The following is a 21,621-nucleotide window of genomic DNA, read 5'->3' on the forward strand; positions in this document are numbered from 1 at the left end:
TTTTATATTTTTCATATTAAATTATATATATTTAATTTTATAGAGTTTTTAATTTTCACAATTTTTATGATTTTTATATTTTTATTAGAAATTTAAAAAAAAACTTAATTTTTAAAACATTTTTTTGAACTATTTATATGTTTTTAAAAAGTAAGGACCAAAGATGGAGGAAAATATGGTAGCCGTTATGGTGCCAGTTTGAGGAAGCAAATTAAGAAGATGGAGGTGAGTCAACACTGCAAGTACTTCTGCGAATTCAGTGGAAAGTATGCAGTAAAGAGAAAGGCTGTAGGAATCTGGGGCTGCAAGGATTGCGGGAAAGATAAAGCTGGTGGTGCTTATACTTTGAACATTGCCAGCTCTGTGACGGTGAAGAGTACTATTAGGAGGATAAAGGGGCAAACCGAGAGGTGAGTTGCTGCTGACTACGTTTTATGTTCAACTTTGGTATGATGTTTTTGTATGTGTCGACTACAAAGCAGTTGAGTCATTTTGTTGACAATTATGATGCTTAGTTCTTTAATTTTATATCTTTAACTCTGGTGTTGAAATATTTGAGTATTGTTATTTCAAAAAAAAGAGAGTAAAGATTAAATTAATAAAAAATTGTTAAGTAATGAAAGCTAAAAAACTTATTACATTCCTTTATATCTTAACTTAAATATCGAAGAGTAATCAAAGTACCAACTCCGACACCTCCTTACCTTATTTTCTTTTACTTGTTACATTCCTCTATACCTCATCTTCCATCTAAATTTTTACCAATTTTCTATTTTAAGGTAATTAAAAAACAATAAAAGTTTCAAAAAAAAATACATACCATATTTTTCTCCTTTATTTGATTTTAATTAGTATCTAATATTTTTTTTCCTTTCCTTTTCCTTACATCCAAACAATTAAAGTTTACATTAAAAAAAATCCTTTTATATCCTAACAAAGAAAAACGATATCCTTATATTTCTTTCCCACCTTTCACTTTCAATCCATCCAATTTAAGGAAATGAATAACACTGTAATAAGATAAAATGGAAATTTCACTTCCACTACAATCCAACAGGATAAAGGAAATGAAGTTATTTATATATTTATTTGTTTATATTTTTAGAACAAAAATAAACTTTGTTCAATGATTTTTTTAATACTGTTTGACAAAGTTTAAAAAAATTTCATAAATATTTTTAAAAAATAATAATTGTTTAAGTAAATAATCAATAATATTTAAAAATATATATTTTTACATAGAAAATTTAAAGTTTTAAATATAAAATATTAATTTTTACCATTAAAATAAAAATAATTATAAAATAAATAAAAAATGAAATTTGACGTGCTTCATAAACCGTTTAAACACTTTAATTTTTGATTTTTTAATCTCAATCCTATTAGATGTTAATTAAAAGTTTATATTTTACTACATTGATAATTTAATTGATTAATTTATATCTACTAATGGAAAAGTCGAAATAATTCCATTTCAAATAATAGCCATAGTAATGTTGATGTTGTTGTAGGTACATGTTTAGTCTGGGTTGGGAGCTTTGTAAACTCAAAATTATGAGAGCTCCATCGCATTTAGAAGGTGCTGGGAGTTTATTGGAGGCTGCCGAAAAAAAGATGTGTTAAGCTGAACACATATGGAGTATTGTCGGAAAACAATAATAATACTGCGATTAGAGGAGCATTTAGAGACCATGATGCCAATTGGATGTGCAGTTCTATCATGTGGATTGGAAAGGCCTCAATTTATAATGGGAGTTTGGTTTTAGACAATTGGAATTGGAGTGTGTTAATATTTCTGTTGTGGAAACTATCTTAGCTGGTGGCGTAGGTAATAGTATGATATCATAATTACGTTTGATTAGTCAACTTCTATGCCGAAATTAAAAAGTTTATTTCCGACACATCCCTAAGGAATATAACAGAGTAACTGAATGAATGACTATGTTTATAAATAGAAATTATGATAAGATGCAGGTAAATGAAGAGACTTCAACCTCATTATAGAAACTTCTGAATGTTAATTTTAATTCAATAATTGTTATTTTTAACAAATTTGTTGTCATTAGATTCAATTCCTAACGGTTTCTTGTTAAAAAATGAAAAATTATTATGTTTATAGTAAACAATTAATTATAAATCTAGCAAAAAGATATTTATATTACTTTTTTATTTTTTTTTAAGAAAAGAAAAAAGAGTGAATAAGAGAGAAAAGGAAAGGATGAAAGGAAATTCCCCACGGCCAGTTAGAGTCCAACAGTAATTATCATATCTGCGTCATCTTGGGTTCTTTGGATTAGAATCTTAGATATCCAAACAAAACCCCAATGAAAAGTGGTGAAGATGCTGACAAATTAAAAAGGTTGGAGTACGTGCCCCCATCTCTAAAGTTGTATACTTCCTACGCAATAATGTTCTTTCCCCCCTTCTATATAATTCTGCCAACACTAAAACCTTCTGGTTGTTTGAACGCCGAATGATACTTTAATTTTATCCAAAAGAATCCTTTTCTGCAGAAGCTGAAGCGATGTTGGAAGGCAAAGCTATGATAAAAGAAACTGATATGCCTGAGAAGATGCAAACCCAAGCCATGGATTCTGCTTCTCAGGCACTTGATCTTTATGATGTTTCTGACTGCATCTCTATTGCTGCTCACATCAAGAAGGTCTTAACTTGCAACACCCTTTTCCACTCCTTTGTTTTTTATGTCTAAGAATTTAGTATTACAAGGTTCAAACTTGGTTCTGGGGCATCTTCATGTATGTGTGTGTATTTGTTTGGGTTTGGAATTTTTTTTATTTGCAGGAATTTGACAAGGAATATGGAGGTGGATGGCAATGTGTGGTGGGTTCAAACTTTGGGTGTTTCTTCACTCATACAAAAGGGACTTTTGTTTATTTTGCTTTGGGGACCCTCAATTTCCTTATATTCAAGGGGGCAGCTTCTTAATTTTCTTTTACTTATGAAGACAAGCAGAGTGTGAGAGAAGGCCAAAAGGGCACTTCACCCCACATCTAAAACAGCTTTATTGGTCAGCAGAGATATGTAAAGAATAATATGCTTGCTGTTGCCAAGATTTCTGTTTAAATGATATCCTTGTTGTTAAAAAGTCTCCTATGCTTGTTTGCAATATTTTTTATTTCAGCTGCATTTGATACTGCGGTGGGGTTAGAATAATGTAAATTATTTTTTTATTGAGAAATCCTTTGTTTGCATTTTGTTATATGGTGGTTGTCTTATTCAGTAGGCAAGCTGCTGCTTATAGATTAATGGCAGTTGGCAAACTCCAACGCCAGAAATGATGAATGATTGAGCCTCGATTATCTTTCAAAGGGAATGAGTCAGTCAAGCTGCCGTGCCCTTTTTGAAATCTAAGCTTGACACATGGTGGTGTAATGGTTGATTGAGTATTGATTGGGTCTGAATGAGCAAATGGGCAACTTTTCTTTGTTGACCTGAAAGACTTAATACAGCTCACATGATGTTAATACAGCTCACATGATGTTATTTCAAGTGTTCACTAACATATATGATGATATATTTTTATTCACACTGTAAAAATAAAACTTGGGTTATTTACATATTTTAAGTGGCTGAAGCCTAAATATACATTTTTTCAATTACGGCAATGAAAATATGATTTTTCAATGGAAGAAATGGGCACACACTTTCAACTCTGCCCCCTTTATTCAACCAAAGTAAAGCTTATTTACCATTGCTGCATCAACGACCTCTTGAAGCTATGAATGTGCAGATCTGCAGAACCACCATTTAAGAAGTTGGTAAAACCACACACTTACGCACAAATCTCAGCGATTAATCCACTTAATAGTTGCCTTTCAATGTCATCCACTACTTGTATTGTGTCATCCACTGAAAATCCTTTCCTCCAACCCAAGTCCCATATTCCACTCAAAACTTCACTGTGGTTTATATCTCTTTCCAGCATTGAATAAAGACTATCAGCAGGGTAGTTTTTACCAGCAACTTCACTGTAGCTTCTCAGAGCTTCGACCCCATCACAAGTTTCCTTTAACAAATGATCTAGAGAGATATGCCTTTTGGCATTTCCAACCAGGCTAAACCAAGGAGGGTGAATCATTTGAGAATCAGGATTGCTTCTTCGTCGGACAATTTCGTTAGCACAGTCCAAGGAAAGTCGTGTGTCAGCATCTGAGAAACCACTGATGCCAATTTTTTGCAAAGTTGTAGGAACATTTTCACGAAGATCGAAAAGTTCCTCCACATGATTGATAAAAGCTGGACTGCTCAATAGCAATGCCTTTAGACTGGTCCCGGTCATGATGCTTTCACAGTCAGTTCCGATGGGAGTGATGAGGTCATCATCAACTTCTTCAATAGATTTTCTGCTGTTCTGATCCCCAAAGGTAACCAGGGTAACATCAAAAACAGAACTCTCACTGCAGCGCTCTACAAGAAAAACAAGGCGAAAGTAAAGAAATGGTAAGAATCTTCATTTTGCACATAAGGTACAGGAGTTCACTTTTCTAAACTGAAATTTTAGAATTTATTTTGCCAATTCCATTATATGGTTACCTAAAAGGCAGTTATACTTATGTGAAGAAATGGTGACAAACTCCACCCATTATTTGGAGGTCCTAGAATGTTTTCTCAATCATTTCTCCTTAAATTTCTCTTTAACTTACTACAATATGAAAGCATATCTGTTTATATATCAAATTAAGTTCCTTCTCAAGCTACATGCTTTTCTTTCAAGGTTAGATGGTTTGACTATCCGAGTTAAAAGTCAAGAAACTCAGCATGATGAACACATTGGCTTCCGAATATTATGTTATTGACTCCAGAAGCTCGGGTTGGGAGAGGAAGGTGTCAGCACTAGAAGAGAGAATCAGCAAAATATAACATAAAATTATTTTTAAACATGAGACATTGTACATGCAATTACATCAGAAATGCTGGTCTATATGTATCTACATCTGTAATGTGAGAAAATGGCATCTGGGTAATAATGTCACACCTAGAACACTGATATAATAAAATTTCAGTTTAAAGGGTGTTACCTCCAATCTGAATATCAGTGTGTTCTGCTCCCTCCTCTCTAGGAAGTTGATCTGAAGTTGCAGAGCCATACTCTTCAAAATTAGTATCATTTTCAGATGCAGGATCAATCCTCTTTTCTTCCAAAAGAGTATCATTATTTGATGTAAGATCAATTCTCTTTTCTTCCAAAAGAGTATTGTGAATGGATGCAAGATCAATCCTCTTCTCTTCCAAAATAGTATCAGTTTCAGATGTAAGATTAATATTGTTTCCTTCCAAAACAACCTGATCTGCTTTGCATTCTATCTTCTCAGTCTGCAAAGAAGATGAACTGCATTTAAGAACTCTCAATCTTATTTTCATAGCTTAATACATGTTGCACAGGCATTTCAAATCGTAGATGTCAACATTGCTATTTAATGAAATTAGATTTATAACAGCAGAATGTAAACTTAAAAGAACTCACAGTTATTTTAACCACGGCAGACTTGCTCACTGCTTTTTTTGTTGAGCTCTTTTTCATATCAACAGGGCCACGAACTATAGTTTGTGGTTTGCGAGCAGAGTTGGAGTTTGCAGTTGCACTTGGTTGGTGGGAAACTTTACTTTTCATAACATTTGAAGCATTTTCAGGCTTACTGGACTTCTGAGGGGCAACCTTGGCTTGAACTTTAGACCTCAATAAATTCTTTGGTTTAGGAACCTCCTTCTCAAATGGTTTCCTGCTGCTTATCATAGGCCTTGGTATCATGTCAATGTTCTTCTCAGTTGCCACTTTCTTCAGCGATGACTGAGTTATAGAACCTGAACTTTTCACCCTAGTAGAAAGGCTTTGCTTAGTCTTTACTTCCTTTCTCGCTGGTCTGGTCTCATTTTCTCGGCTGTCTTTTGCACCTTCCTGCTGGATATGTCTCTTCACTGGAGTTTCTTTTGTTTCCAATCTTCTGCTTCTTTTACTGAAGTTCAAACCTCTATTGTTGGAGTCAATTAATTTTGAAGGTGAATCCTCTTTTGCTTTTGGTTTTTTGAGCATAGTTTCTCTGTTTGAGCTTCCCTCCTCCTGAAGCACCGGTGCAAACTTCTCTTCTGGTTGCAAGTACCAATCATGTCGAGGTTTTATGAGTACAATAGGTGGAGTATTGTTAATTAACCTGCTTCCTGAAAAGAAATCACTTGATTGATAGGAATCAGGCTTAATCTCTTTGATGGAGTTGCTTTTGAGAAGCACTTTAAAATGCATCGTTTCAAGGACATCCTTTAGCGTCTTCTCTGGATCTTCTGTCCGGAGAGCATATTGAGGCTTTCTCACTTTCGGTGTATCAATTTCAAAAGCAGGTCGCTGTTGACTGAAAATCTTCTTATTCTCTGTATCTTTCTGGGAATTTGTCTTCCATGACTTTGGAGGCATTTCTTCTAGGCCCATAAGCTTTGCAATCAAACTCAGGCCTCTTGCCTTCTTCTCTTCAGCTGCTGACCAGATAGATGACTGCATGGAAGTAAAGTTGTCAGTTTGAACAGATGAAGATTGGCTTGAGCTTGTGGATGGGATATCTGAAGCTGAGTCCAGCGGATATCTTGAAGTGAAGCATCTTTTTTCTTCAGCATTTATGTTTGGCAATAGATTTTGCCTAGCTAAGCTATCTCTAATCACTTCCCTAAGCTCCTCAATGCAATCTCTAGAAGAAACACCAGCTGAAAGGTGCGGATTCTGGATTGCCTTTCGGTAATTTCGCTCTTCAACTGAACTCAAATGCATTCCCTGAATCACTTGATCATTTCTCACCTTATCAGATTTTTCCTTTTCTTTCTTCTTCAACCTAGCCAAATGAGATGCTTCTTGTAACTTCCCCAGCATGTGTAAAGAATCCTGTAATTCCAGAGCTCCTTTCAACAGATCCTTTGCTAGATCTTTTGAATGCCGGTCGCACCAAATCCCTCCAGACCATGAGTTGATCACCTGATTCAGCTTGTGAGCTCCTCTTGAAACCTCCAAGAGCTGACAGGAAGATGAGCTATGAAGTTCTTCCATGGGACCCTTAGACACTGTCTCTTCTCTTCCTGCCTTACTCGCAACACAAACATCCAATCTGTTCCTTGCTTTTCGGCCTTCATTCTTATGCTCCATCTTCCTTGAACCACTTTCAGCCCTTCTAATCATTCCAGACTCTACGACTCCCTTCGGATCATCACACACAACAAATGATCTGTAAACAATTGATCTTAGGCTGTCTTGAGGCATATTCTGTTTATATCCGAAGCATTTTATAATGTGAGTCAGATGCCTACAAATACTAAAATATCAAATCTACCAGTACTAAAATATTTCTCATGAGATGATATTCTTACAGGCTTTTGATATTCTAATCAGATTCAAAGATTGGCCGAAAAAGACAACAGCAACACTTGTTCAGCTCTGGTTCATTGAAAACAACATAAGCAAAAATCCTTAAATCAGTTGCTGCCGCCCCATTAAACAAAACCAAATGCCATTAAAAAATGGGGAAAAAAACAATGAAATTACATTTCCCTTTGGAATGTTTCAAACCTTAGCTACTATCTTCCAGAGATTTGTTAATCCAGATAGATCCTTAAATCTAGATTCGACCATAAATAAAGATGAAAGACTTAACTTATATGATACCATTACATAATTGAAAAAAGGATATAAATTTAACAAAGTAAAAGCAAAAGTGTCATCTTTATATAAAGAGTAAAGAATGAGTTTTCCCCCCAAAACTTAATGGACAAAAACCTGAATTTAACAATTTCCTCTCATTTTCACCATTTTAAACCATCCCAGAAGAAGGCAAAAGGAAGATGACCCAGATGAGAAAAATGCATGCAAAAAGGGGAAAAAAAGAAGAAGAAGCAGGAGCAGGAGCAGGAGCCAAGAATTTAAGAAGAGAATGCTGACCTTGTAGAAAGCTGAAAGTGAAAGTGCAGAGACTCAGATCCAAAGAGAAAACCAAAGCAGTGAGGAGCATTGACTTTGTTGTTAAAGCAATGAAGAAGGGAGTGTGTGTGAAACAAGAAGCGCCTTCAGTTTTTCTTACAAAACAAAGAAAAAAAAACAGCTTAATAGATTAGTTTAATTGGGGGAAATGAGATGGTTAAGGAGGAAGCTTAGCAAGCGGCGTGATTTCATGGCGGTGGGACTTATAGTTATAATTTGTCGTACGCGTGTTGCAGGAATAAAGGCAAAAAAAAATTTAAAAAAAGAGTAAAAAGGAAGGGAAAAATCTGTTGGAAAGCACGACGAGGGAAAGCCCGGTAAACGCAAGTTTTGGCAACTACCCCTCTCCTCTTCTTTAACATCATCTTTCTGTAACTGCTCTTCCTTTTTTTTAATTCCCTTTTGGTAGAAGTCTGCTATTAATCCTTATACTTTGTAAAAGTTATGAATTTAATTATTATATTTTTCTAATTGGTCAATTTTAGTCTTAATCAAAAGGTAGTAATTAAATTTTTTGGTTAAATTCAATTACTAGTCTTGTACTATTTGTAAAATTGTAGATTTAGTTTATATTTTCCAATTTGATCATTTTAAGTCCTTATACTTTTCAAGTTTTGGAATTTCAGTCTTGGTGTAAATAATATGGGTTAATTCATTAACTACATTTTGAGTGAGTAATATGTGAAAATAAAAAATTAACATTGTATTACACATGATAGTATGTTGCATTTGATTTTAAAAATACCAGAGCTTAACTAAATAAATTTAACAAGTCTTGTTTCGTAAGAACTAATATTTTAAATTTTAAAAAAATATATAGATTAAATACACAAAAGTTTCAAAGTAGAAGGACTAATAGAAGCATTTAACCTTTCTTTTTTATATTGCAATATGTTCCAAGTTTTATTATTACTAAAATCCCGTTCGTGGGTGAAAATAAAATATTATTCTTTTCAAAATATTTGTACATGATAAATAAATTTAAATCTTAAAAATATTAAAAATAGATATTTTAAGTTAATGATTATTTTTATTTAAAAAATAAGTTATTTTTTAAATTCGTGATATATGAATCAGTTTATAATAATATAGATTATTTCAGTTATTTAGTAATATTTTTAATTAGGTTTTTTGTTCAATGAATGCATTTAGAAGATTATTTAATATATAATTAGTTAAAATAAGGAAAAAAAATAGAAATCCATCGGCTAAGTAAATTATGGTAAGATTATTTAAGAGAAATGAAATAATTGAGTAATAAGTTAGTGTAACAGAAGTTCAATTTATTTAAAAAACAATTAATTGTGTACATTAAAGAGACTGTTTGGGGTTTAATGGTGCAAGCCGCAAGGTTTGAAAAGAATAAAAACGTATGATGCTTGTGATGGATAGAAAAGACAAAAGAAGAATCAACTATCTCATTATTTATTTATTTATAATTCAAATTCATGTGTTAATCATGATTAATTTTTGGAATTCTAATCAGTTAAAATAAAGAGTTTATTGGTATCAAAATTGTCAGTTAATTGGATGCAAAATTTTCAGATTTGAGGGCTCATTTTAACAATAAGCCAAAAAAGAAGTTAAAAAAGTAATATTTAGAGCTGAGAAGTTGAAATCCTAGTCCCACCAATCACCTGGATTTTGAGTAACCAAAACTATGGTTTACTTGTAGCTAACATTATATTATATTATATTCTATACCAAACACCAGTTTTTTTTTTCTCTTAGTTGAGTTGTGAAAAAAAACAAAAAAAAAGCAAATGGACCGCATTTCAACATTTTTAAACTGGGAAAATTTTAAACAATGCAGTTTTTTTTTTTGGTTTAACCAAAAATAAGACTAAATGAGGGAAATATGTTGAAAAAAAGAATATTTGGTAAAATAGGTATGAAAATGCTTCTGACTCTCTTCAAAATTAAAATATATTTTTTTAAACGGCCAATTCACCCAAGCCTTTATTGAAATGTTTGGGAGCAGCGGAATCCATTTACCTCATTTTACTCTTTTTACAGTATTACAATAAAGTTTAATGCATTCACAAGAGTCATGCTATGACTATACATATATGAAGGTATGGTGCTAATACTACTTTTGGTGGTGCCTATCATTAATGCAATTCAAATCCTCACCATCGTTTTTGCTGCTGCTAACTCTATGTATGGTTATTCACCATGCTTGGCTAAGCTTAGAAAGTTTGCTTCAACCCTCTTTTGCCCATTTGTTCCAAAAGACAAACCTAAAATTGAGTTAGCAGAAAAGGTTTGATTGGAGTGTTATGGGTAGAAAGAAAGATTGGAAGCAAGCAGGGGCTTTATCTCTGAGACTAAAATTTTGTATTAAAAATATTAAAAGTAAGTCTCTTAAGAAAATGAAATTGAATGTTGATAGTGTAAACTAAATGAAAGGGCTTATATATGTTATATGAGAGCTGCTTTGATGTAAAAAAGAAAATGGAAATCCTGCTATACATTCCCCCGAATCTTCCTATGCCCAATAATTCAAAAGCAGTTTAATTCAGGACAAAAATAGTGTAGTGTTGGCAATCACATTACATTTCCCCAGTGAGCGGACGCACATGCCATTTGTAATTAACCCACACTAATTATTCTCCCAAAATTAGTACCAAAAACAATCACTAACATAAACATTCAACATGTATTTGTAATTAGTATGGCTCCGTTTTATTTTCAGTTTAACTTCACATTATCTCAAATTTTTTTTTAAAGTCAAAGTTTCTCTTTATTTTAAATTTCAAAATTTTGCAAAGTAGAGGGATTTATGGAAATTTTAACCTATTTGTAAATATCTATAATAATAATAATAAGCCCTTAAAATTCCAAACTAGCCATGAAGTTAAAACTGAAGCCGAATTGCAAAGATGAAAATACATGAAGAACAATTTGCGGACATTAATTAATAAAAGGTGAGAGAGAGGGAGGGAATGTCTCACAATTGAAATGTACGTTGTTTTATTCGTTTTTCTTTCTAAATTTACTCTGCCCCACCTAATAGTTTTTCTATTACTATTATATAATCACAATATACTCCTGCATCCTAAATTACAGTCTATGCTCAACATATTATTTATATTAATTAGATATAATAATATATTTATTTCTTAATATTAATATCTTTTTCATTTTTATTAAATTTGGTCTTTAATTTTAAAAAAAATAGAATTTTTTCATCAATTTTGATAAAAAGTCAATATTTTTTTTGTTTTTTTAACGAAAATACTAACTAAAATGTTGAAGATTTAAACATAGCAACTCCCTTAATAATCCACGTGTACTTCATACTATTTTTTTTTTATTTTTATTTTAAATATTTTTATAATTGATATGATATATAAGATAAGTTGTACTATGTCAGTATGAGGTTCATAGACATTACCACATGAGTTGTCATACCAACATTATTAAAAAAAGTTAATGTTTTTGTCAACATTTTTTATAATAAAAAAATAATTAGACTCTTTTTAAAAAGTTAATAATCAAAATAAAGATCAAATTGAAAAATATGTAAATATTAAGAGGTAAATGTAATAAATTGAGCCTAATTTTTTTTTTGTACAATTTAGAGTCAAAATCAAATTAGTGTGATAAATTATAAAAGATATGAATGAATGAAGACATGATGCAAATACAACATAGTAAAATAATTAATATATAACATGCCAGCAAAAAAAATCAAAATCTATACATAATAAATATTAATTTGTCATATATCTATTTCGTACGAGTTTAAAATGTGTCACTCCCATCTTTGACCTTTAATATTGTATTCTATTAAAAATAATATGTTGAACACAAACACGTTATGAGCACAAAATTTTCTCTACAAATAGTTTAGATAAATTATTTAAAATATCTCATAAATTTAAATATATGATATAAATACATATTTTTCTTAAATCAAATTATACAAAATATAATCAAACAATTGGATACTTTAATGATAATCTAATAATCAAATTTTAATTAATTGAATACTTTAAAAAACACACACTAAGACAATTGGATATAAAAAAATAATGTGAAGAAAGAAATTAAATGACTTAATAACCGATACCCATAAATCAAAATAACTGCTGCTCAATTCAGAATTGAGCAATTAGGAAGAATAGATTATTATATAAATAAATGAGATATTGGTTAAAAAAATTAATATGTTTAATGTTATTCAATGGTATTATAATTCATTTGGATGATTAATGAAGGTCATTCTCATGGGCAAATGTTTTATTATAGAGAGTCATTGGTTAAGTTATGAAAAGTCTTATTTGAATGAGATAATACTGTAATATGCTAGTTAAGTTATGAACTACATATGATAGGAATTTTCAAGTAAGTTTTTAACGTGATTTGATGATGGTTCACATGTTATATTTTAAATATTCTTATAGGTGAAATATTCTATTACGTAATTAAAATGATTGACTTAATGAAGTACATTAAAATTAAATGTATATAATTTTTGAGATAAATGTAATATTACGGAATATAAAGAATAAAAATATTGAAATTTGTTTGAATGATTAATGTACCTCTTGAATTATGTTGAGCCATCTTTTGGGGGCGTTTAATCTTGTTAGGTTGAAACATTAATTTTGACCAGATTTGTTCATTAATTGACATTTAACACACATAAAAGTGGGTCGTCCATATCTTCACCAAAAGTCCCTCATCAAATAATGCATTCAAACTGTACCTTTGAAAGCTAATATATAAAATACTTTAATTAAGGGAAATGCCTATGGAATGAAAAAGTTGGTCGTGGTGCCTCCATTTTCATGCAAATTTTAGCTTATGAAGAGGGAGTTAACTTAGTTAAATCAGTTAAAAAAGTTGTATGTTTTCCCGAACATTTTGCACCATTCATCCATCTTGCCATTTTTATTTATTGTTTTTAGACAAAAACCGTTGTTTAGAATTTATGTTTAATTTGTTAGAACCGACCCTCAAATTTATGTTTTCTGAAAATATGCACCGTACATTCTCTTGTTGTACATACAGTAATCGCCATTAAACCACTTCAGCCTCTATTTATTCAACCTTCAAAAATCACATAAACCCTCTTTTTTTAGTTCTTTTTTTTTTTTGGCTTTTGTTTTCTTCTTCTTTTGTTTTTTTGTTGTTTAAACAACACAAAGAGGAGGAGAAGAAGAAGAAGAAGAAGCTTTGGATTGACAATATGATTCGAACATTAACACGTAGGTACACCCTTCGAACCTCCTCATCTTGCAACCGTACGAGAATGTCGTCTGATAATTCAGGAAAGTACCACCAGAATCTGATCCCTGATGCCAATGATGATGATGATGGTATGGACATAAGAAATGAAGAACAATCAATGGTGCATCATGTAGGAGCAGGAACTCCCCATCACGATCTGCAATCTGATATGGAAATGATGAAGGAAAGGTTTGCAAAGTTGCTCTTGGGTGAAGATATGTCTGGAGGAGGAAAAGGTGTTTATTCAGCTTTGGCTTTGTCAAATGCTGTCACTAATCTAGCAGGTAAATATTCCTGTATGTATGTATGTATGTATGTATGTATGTATGTATAATGGTGGCCAATTATATTGCAGCATGGATATTTGGAGAGAAAGGGAAATTAGAACCCTTGGCTCCGGAAAGGAAAGCAAGGTGGAGAAAAGAAATGGATTGGCTTTTATCTGTAACTGATCACATTGTTGAATTTGTTCCTTCACAACAGATATCTAAGGATGGTACCAATATGGAGGTACATACCATCATCATCTCTCAAAGAAATTGGGATCTTTGATTACAATTTCACCATTGCTAATTAACTCCCAACCATTTTATTTCAACTCAACAGGTTATGGTCACGAGGCAACGGAGCGATCTGCTGGCGAATATACCCGGCCTGCTCAAACTCGATGCGATTCTTATCGTCAGTATCTCTAATCCTTGCTAACCTGATGATGATAAAGAATAACAGTATATGATATGCTGCTGATCAAAAAGTATGTAATGAAAACAGGAGACTCTTGACAACTTTGGACAAGAACAAGAGTTTTGGTATGCGTCCAAAAATGAAAATCAAGACATGGACAACAGCAGCCAAAGGGATGACAAATGGTGGCATCCTATCGTTAAGGTTCCCGAAAATGGACTGTCGGAAACATCACGAAAACGGCTGCAATATCAAAAGGAGTCTGTAAGCCAAGTGCTAAAAGCTGCAATGAACATCAATGCTCAAGTCTTATCTGAAATACAAATCCCAGAAAGTTACATTGATTCCCTCCCCAAGGTAAATAAATCAATGGAGCTCCACATAATAGACTAGAATGTTAACCTGTACTAAAGCAACAAATATGCATTTTTTGACTTAGAATGGAAGAGAAAGCCTTGGAGATTCAATTTATAAAAGCATCACAGTGGATAGCTTTGATCCCTTACAATTTCTGTCAGCTATGGATTTCTCGACCGAACACAAAGTACTCGACTTCAAGAACAGGATTGAAGCCTCCATTTTGATTTGGAAAAGGAAGATGAACCAGAAAGATGGATGGAATCCATGGGGTTCGGGTATCAGTTCTGGGAAAAGGGAGCTGTTTGAAGTGAGGGCTGAGACTATCTTACTCTTACTCAAACAGCAATTCCCTGGAGTTGCACAATCTTCACTTGATATTTCAAAGATCCAAGAAAATAGGGTACAATAGCTTAACCTTCTCCTCAATTGTATTCCAGGTTTGATAAACTTCGTTTTAACTAGTGTGTGAACTTTCAATAGGATGTAGGGCTGGCTATCCAGGAGAGCTATTCTAGGGTATTGGAGAGCTTGGCTTTCTCAGTGATGTCAAGAATTGAGGATGTTCTTCATGCTGACTCCCTTACTCGAACACGAAGGTGCAGCGAGATTGATTGCTCCGGAGATACTGATACTCTCGGGATCAAGTGATCCAGACATCTGCATTAAGGTTGATAATGAGGAGAGTAACACGTTCAAACCATCATCACATGGTTCCACCCCCAACAAAGGTTCCTACCTAAAGAGGATTGAAAACTTAAACGGGCTAAGAAGTTGTGGAATGATCCAGATTGATTGATAAAAATGGTAAATTTGGAAGAAAGGTAACAAGAGGAATTACAAGGATAAGGAAGAAGAGGGAGAGATATGTAGAGTTAAACCAATGTATATATGAGTCAGCCCCATGTTGCAGGACTCCTTTGGGGCACTCACCTTTCTACACCTTACATCGTTCTTGCTTCACAACTTGGACAGGGAAGCCTTAAGATTGATGCTTTTTGAGATTGCATTCCGGCTCTAGGATTATAACATTTTTTTTTTATAATCCGGACTGCAACCATTTGTTCAACTTCATTTTCTTATTTCTTTACATTTTTAACTACAAATATATCAACATTGATATCAAATGGAAAAATTGTTCAATCCATTGTCATCGGGCCTATAGATACAATATTTTAAAAACTTAAAAATAAATAAAAACAGTCACGTCACATTCATTTTTCTCAAACACCAGGAAATGAACAGTAACCCCTTCAGAAAAAAAAAATAACCTGCCCAACCAAAATCAAATAAAACTTCTTCACAAAAATATTGATACCAATAGCAAGCATGCCATTTACGATGAAGTTTAAAAGGACATGTACTGTCTAACATTGAAATCGAAATATCAAAAATCTGGTTCCAATCCAGACCCAACAGTTATTATGGAAAATAATATGTGCTTGAAAAGTTAAGAAGAAAACAGTCATGACATGGATGGGGCTAAAACCCAAAAAGTACTTGCTACAGAACTTTAAAATTTGCTTTCTAACAGCCACGGGTCACTGCAGCATGTATAGCATCAGCAAGATGAGGCACAGTCTTGGAGCTAAGACCTGCCATACTAATCCTCCTGCATGCAATATAAAGAAGAAATTTTCTTTTGATTTAGCATCACAATTAAAGTAGGCATTTACAGATGGATACCAGTAGGTATGACAATCTTCAGAAATATCATCAACTATGCAAATGCAAATGAAGTTCGGGTTAAGGGATACACTAAATGAAACAGAAGAAGAGACCGCTACAACTCTTAACTGTAAGCCATTAACACGGTGCCTGGGGTATGTGTGGGAGTAGGGAAGATGGAGAGTCGCTAAATTTGGAGGAAGAGATTACCAATCTATAACTAGAATAAGTGCTAAACTCGTTTTAGTAAGGTGCGTAAATAGCTCTATTCCTTTGCAATGCAGAAACAACTTCATTATAGCAGTAAAGAAACCCTCTTAATGTTGAATGAAAACTTTTAATCATATAAAACATTCATTGCATCCACGTCAAATGATCTTATTATGACTCATGCAAGAGTACTAAGAGCTGAAGGGGAAACCTCAAGGCATGATTTTCTAGCCTGGCACTGATTTTTCAGGGCAAAATGCGGATTTTTGGTTAGACAAAACAAAAGCATTTCTTACCCAACCATCTAGAAACCCCCAACCTTCCTCTCTCATTTCCGAAGTGTTTTTTTTTTTTTTTTGGGGGGGTGGGTGGAGGGAGTCAATACAAAAGGTTAAAAGAAAGAGATCTTTTTACCCATCAGATGTCATGTAGATGTGGTACTCCTTGATCATGAAAGCAACTTGATCACTGTCCAATCCTGTGAAAGTAAACATTCCAATCTGCTTTATAATGTGACTCCAGTCACCTGGAGTACCTGTAAGAAAGAAGATAGAAACATGTTTAGTTTCTGCTTGAATGGAGTACACCAAAGATCCATACAACAGTATAGAAAATTCAAGAAAAGAATACGCAAATTTCTTGTCAATAACATATACAACAGATTTTGACTGACTCTTACCTATCAAACTTACAGCTCAAACCTACCGGTTAAGAAAAAAAGGGGCACATATATGCATATACCATTAGAAGAAAGGATTAAGCAAAACCTTTAGCACTTAAAGCATCAAATAGTTGTTTCCGCATGCTAATAATTCGGTCTGCCATAGCTTTCAGTTCAATCTTCCACTCGTTATACATATCACTGTAAAAATAAAGAACAAGATTATAAATATATATATATAAATAAATATAAGAACAATTTTAAAAGAGAAACTATATGCAACCCACAAGTGAATTTGCTTGATTTGAGTAATGATCTCATTCAAAGTCCAACAAAACATTCATAGATGAAAAATTAAATTGAAACAGAAGAATACATGTTTTCCTCCTCTAATTAATATCACATGATATGGGCAAGGATTAACAGTAATGAGATAAATTTAACACCAAGATAAATTTGTTGCAATCGTTTCATTTCTAAAAATTTACCAATCCTACTCGTTTCTCTGTCATCTAACAAGTTCAGGTAGTTTGGTCTGACAAAGAACCCACCTATTTTTGAGGATAGTCATTGCAATTGAGGCACCATGAATTGGTGGATTGGAATACATAGGCCTAATCAGAAGCTTCAACTGGCTCTCAACCCTGCTTGCAACATCAGCCGCCTTACAGACCTGTAAAATTATTATCATTATTATATGAAAGAGGCCTTAGGCATATAACGAAAGAAATCTACTCAGAATTTATAAGTCCAGCATCTTACAATGCTGAGAGCACCAACACGCTCCCCATAAAGTCCCATGTTTTTTGCATAACTTTGAGCTATAAAGCATTCCCCGCCATCTGCAACAAACATGCGAACAGGTTGTGCATCTGCATCTAAGCTACCACTTGCAAATCCCTGGATGTCAAAATTCAAGTGTTTGTAAAATAACATATCAAAACTTTAACAACATAAATGGAGGTCGTTGAACAGCACTAAGTTTATTCAACAACAGACGATTACCTGGTAAGCACTGTCAAAGAAAGGCAATAACCCTTTAGATCTCATCGACTGTCTGATCTGTTCCCATTGCTCAACAGTTGGATCAACACCAGTTGGATTATGAGCACAGGCATGAAGAAGCACTATAGCTCCAGCTGGTGCTGCGCCAAGATCTTCTAGCAAACCTGTTTCCCAAAAATTTTGCCGTTACTTTTATTAGCTTACCACAAGCAAGATATTGGTTCCATAAACCATACAGAACTTGTTTAAAGGAACTTGAAACCAAAAGCAGGCAATAAAAAGGCAATGACATTTTTGCAGGAAGATTTATGGACGGTAGCCAAGATCTTATATTGAATATGCTTTTTAAAAAAAAAACTCTCCCTGTAATAAATGAATGCATCAATTGTTTCTCCAAAAATTTCTTAAACTAATCAACTTATTAACAGCAGCAACGCATTCACTGCATGGCCTATTTACAGAAAACCATTATCTCAGACCTTGGAAATTAAGCCCACGAGTTGTTGGATCATAGTAGCGGTAATTCTTCACCGACAACCCTGCCATCGTGAAAACTTTCACATGGTTTCCCCATGATGGCTGTGGAATGTATATAGTACGCTGGAAAACAAAAGATGGGCAAAATAAATATCACTTGCTCTTCAAAATGATAACAGCTTACTAAAGCAAAAATTAAAAAACCAGTCAAATTTACTTGGTGGTAATGCTTTGCTAAAAACTCAGCTCCAACCCTCAAGGAACCAGTACCAGACAAGCACTGAGCAGTAGCCACTCTGTTCTCTTGAATAGCAGGACTACCCAAAAGCAACAAACAAAAAACATCCATTAAGAAATCAATAAAATACAACAGAAATGGACAAGTAGACAAAAAGAATGGTTTCAACTAAACTAAAAGAAGGCACTTTCATTTTTTCTTCAATTTCTTCCTTTACCTGTCATCACCAAGAATGAGCTTAGCACTCAATTTATTGAACTCTGCGAGACCAAGAATAGGAAGATACTCCTTGACTCTCGACCTGAAAGTACATAAAACATGATCAATGAAACAATGCTAGCACGGCATGAAGAATAGAACGGTTTGAACAACTTACAGGTCATTAACAAGAAGCTGTTCTGCTTTTCGAACAACATTTAGAACTAGAGGTTTTCCTTCCTGTTGTTGTCACAAACAGATCAACTGAATCAACATTAAGTAGTAGAAGAAGAAGACTGATCAACTTTATTATTAAGATGATTCTTAAAGAAAACTTAAAAATACCTCAGTTCTGTAAGCACCAACACCTAAATTCAACTTGTTTGGGCTTGGATCCTTGTTATAAGCAACTGTCACCTGTTTGTTCAAATAAAATATTAAGAATAAAAAAAATAAAAGAATGAACGAATGAAACACCTATCAATCAATCAATCAAACGAAGCTTCCTCTATTTATTTTCTGAAAGAAAAAAAAAGGGAAAGCGAATCTAAAATGAAACTCCAAATATTCAAAATTACAGCAAGAGGCAAATAAGAAAAATAAAAAGAAATTCCTCGGTTACATTTGATCATAAAGCTCATGGTTAGCCGCGATCGAACACGTAATGATCCGATCAACGAAGATGATTGAATCAAACTTAAAATAAAGTATGAGTTACTGATTCAAAGAAAGGAGGATGATAAGTTACCCCAAGAATGGGATCTTCAGGAGCTTGAACAATGGAGGCAAACACAGAATCCATTGGGTTTGGAAAGACTCGTTTGGCTGGGGTTTTAGAGAGTGATCAAATAATCAGGGGGGGGGTTTCAGATTCTGTTTTTTAAGGCGAGAAAGGGATAGGTTGATTTGTTGAAGCAGCGGGCGTCTTAAACACCGTGAACTATGGGCGCTTCTGCTTTTCCAAGAGCCTTTCACTACTTTCCACGGTTTTTTAATTTTGGACTATTCTTTTCTACCGTTACTTTTTTATGGTTTTTTTTTTAATTTATAAAATACTAATTACGAAAATGTAACATATTTATATTTTCTATTATAAAATTAGGTGTCATCAATATGATTTCATGCCGCACCTTTTTTTTTATCCTGATTTTTATTTTTACTTATTTTTTTAATTGGATGGTTGTGGGTATAATTTTTAAATTTTATTCTATTTTATGAGAATTAAAAGTTAGTCCATTTATTTTAATATATCATAATTTAATTTTTATATGTTTTCGAATTTAAAAAGTTAGTCAAATTATTTAATACTATTAAACTCGATCATCAAATTATTTATCTCAAGGTCAAACGTAATTAATAAAATCATCAATTCAATAATTTATATGTGGCAAATTAGATAAGAATCAATAGTTCAAGTTTATATGATAGATTAATTGTTGAATTGATGATTTAATTAATTTTTTTCATATGAATTTGATAAACAGTTAATTTTAAAGTAAGTAATTTGATAATTTAGTTTAATAGTATTAAATAATTTGATTAACTTTTTAAATTCAACATATACAAAGATAAAATTATGATAAATTAAAACATAAAATAGAAGTATGAAATTTAAAATTTATACCATAATTACCCCAAATTAAAAAAAAAAAGAGTGACGATGAAAAAGGGTGCCAACATTCTAATGTAACCCCTTTTTTAAAAAATTATTATTTTATTCATTTTTATTAAAATATTTTTTTATAAGTGATTTCACTTCATAAATTAGCATACTTAATTTTACTATAAAAAATATTATTCTAGTAAATAATTTACACCATACCCTATTTTCGTAATTAACTTTTTTTATATTATTTAGATAAAAATCTATTTTTTATTTTTTAAATTTATTTTTATCTATGTATTTATACTATTATAATAATTTTATTAAGCAATGAATTTTTTATTTGTAAAATAATTAAAGACTCACCTATTTTGTGAAGTAAGAAAATCATGGATTTGATTTTAAAAGATTATAATTTTTATAATTTTAAATTTATTATTTCAATTAAAATCGTATTTAATTTTATATCAATTTTTAAAATCATTTTTTTATCGTTTTAGCAATATTTATTTACTTTCTTTTAAAATGTTTTAGTCACCTTCAAAAAAAAAAGTTCCAGTCGGTCTAAGAAATGCTTATGCGGCGACAGGCGTGCGGTTTTACGTGGATACAAAACTCAAAACTGAATATTTAAATACTAAGGTTAATTTCTGCTATTAGGTCCTGTACTTTACAAACATTGTGAATTTAGGCTATATACTTTAATTTGACTAATTTTAGTTTTTATACTTTTTGAATTGGTCAATTTCAGTCCTTATTTTTTAAAAAATTTAAAATTTTAATCCTAACCCAAATAGTAGTAGTTAAATTTGTTCAGTTAAATTCAATTACCAACCCTGTACTACGCTTTACGGTTATAGATTTAGTCCATATTTTCTAATTAGATTATTCTAAGTCTCTATATTTTTTGAATTTTAAATTTACAATTTTAATCCAAATGACTTGTTAATCCATCAACTAGATTTTTAGTGAGTATTATGGAAATAACAAACTAATGTAACATCATACATATGTTTACTACATCAGATTTTAAAAATAATAAAACTTAACTTAATGATTTAATTGTTATTGTCTGGTGAGAATTAAAATTTTAAAATTTTAAAAGTACAAGATGAAAATTGATCAACTTAAAATATAAAATTAAATTCATAACTTTTACAAAGTATAGAGATTAATAACAGAATTTAACTAAATGATAATAAAATAATAAATGTCATTAGTAGTAGTAGCTAGAAAAATTCATTTTAAATTTATATAATAAATAAAATTTAGAGTTTAAAAATTGAGCCTTTTCTCCCCGAAGAAGGTAT

The 21,621-nt window shown here is 32.2% G+C and overlaps 4 protein-coding genes and 1 long non-coding RNA gene across 6 annotated transcripts; 3 read left to right on the forward strand and 2 right to left on the reverse strand.

The window, feature by feature from the left end:
- Positions 1-1,511: 1,511 nt before the first annotated feature.
- On the forward strand, positions 1,512-3,220 carry LOC107901246 (dynein light chain LC6, flagellar outer arm). Its single transcript, XM_016827173.2, has 2 exons — positions 1,512-2,662; positions 2,803-3,220. The coding sequence occupies exons 1-2, from the start codon at positions 2,525-2,527 to the stop codon at positions 2,944-2,946; spliced, it is 282 nt and encodes a 93-aa protein (XP_016682662.2). The 5' UTR covers positions 1,512-2,524; the 3' UTR covers positions 2,947-3,220.
- A 293-nt stretch (positions 3,221-3,513) lies between these two features.
- LOC107901243 (uncharacterized) lies at positions 3,514-8,367 on the reverse strand. 2 transcript variants are annotated; one of them, XM_041115193.1, is made up of 5 exons: positions 7,934-8,367; positions 7,366-7,432; positions 5,486-7,261; positions 5,040-5,334; positions 3,514-4,428 (listed from the first exon to the last, which is right to left on the reverse strand). In XM_041115193.1, the coding sequence occupies exons 3-5, from the start codon at positions 7,256-7,258 to the stop codon at positions 3,794-3,796; spliced, it is 2,703 nt and encodes a 900-aa protein (XP_040971127.1). In that variant the 5' UTR covers positions 7,259-7,261; positions 7,366-7,432; positions 7,934-8,367; the 3' UTR covers positions 3,514-3,793. The 2 variants fall into 2 exon arrangements, with proteins under 2 accessions (XP_040971127.1, XP_040971129.1); XM_041115195.1 differs by lacking the exon at positions 7,366-7,432 and having other exon boundaries at positions 7,934-8,341.
- LOC121230434 (uncharacterized) lies at positions 4,281-5,051 on the forward strand. Its single transcript, XR_005928442.1, has 2 exons — positions 4,281-4,461; positions 4,741-5,051. It is a non-coding gene; the product is annotated as an uncharacterized lncRNA (long non-coding RNA).
- A 4,466-nt stretch (positions 8,368-12,833) lies between the features above and the next one.
- Positions 12,834-15,546, forward strand: LOC107901244 (rop guanine nucleotide exchange factor 9). The gene is made up of 6 exons (XM_016827171.2): positions 12,834-13,494; positions 13,566-13,720; positions 13,817-13,891; positions 13,982-14,251; positions 14,334-14,654; positions 14,735-15,546. The coding sequence occupies exons 1-6, from the start codon at positions 13,170-13,172 to the stop codon at positions 14,900-14,902; spliced, it is 1,314 nt and encodes a 437-aa protein (XP_016682660.2). The 5' UTR covers positions 12,834-13,169; the 3' UTR covers positions 14,903-15,546.
- A 232-nt stretch (positions 15,547-15,778) lies between these two features.
- On the reverse strand, positions 15,779-19,510 carry LOC107901245 (aspartate aminotransferase, cytoplasmic-like). Its single transcript, NM_001326902.1, is given in 12 exon segments — positions 15,779-15,863; positions 16,544-16,664; positions 16,897-16,991; positions 17,342-17,463; positions 17,553-17,690; positions 17,796-17,959; positions 18,275-18,395; positions 18,490-18,589; positions 18,728-18,811; positions 18,887-18,948; positions 19,054-19,125; positions 19,457-19,510. Coding segments are annotated over 12 exon segments (1,218 nt in total).
- Between the last annotated feature and the right edge of the window lie 2,111 nt (positions 19,511-21,621).

This window comes from Gossypium hirsutum, chromosome A06 (genome assembly GCF_007990345.1).
Source record: "Gossypium hirsutum isolate 1008001.06 chromosome A06, Gossypium_hirsutum_v2.1, whole genome shotgun sequence".
Taxonomy (NCBI): Eukaryota; Viridiplantae; Streptophyta; class Magnoliopsida; order Malvales; family Malvaceae; genus Gossypium; species Gossypium hirsutum.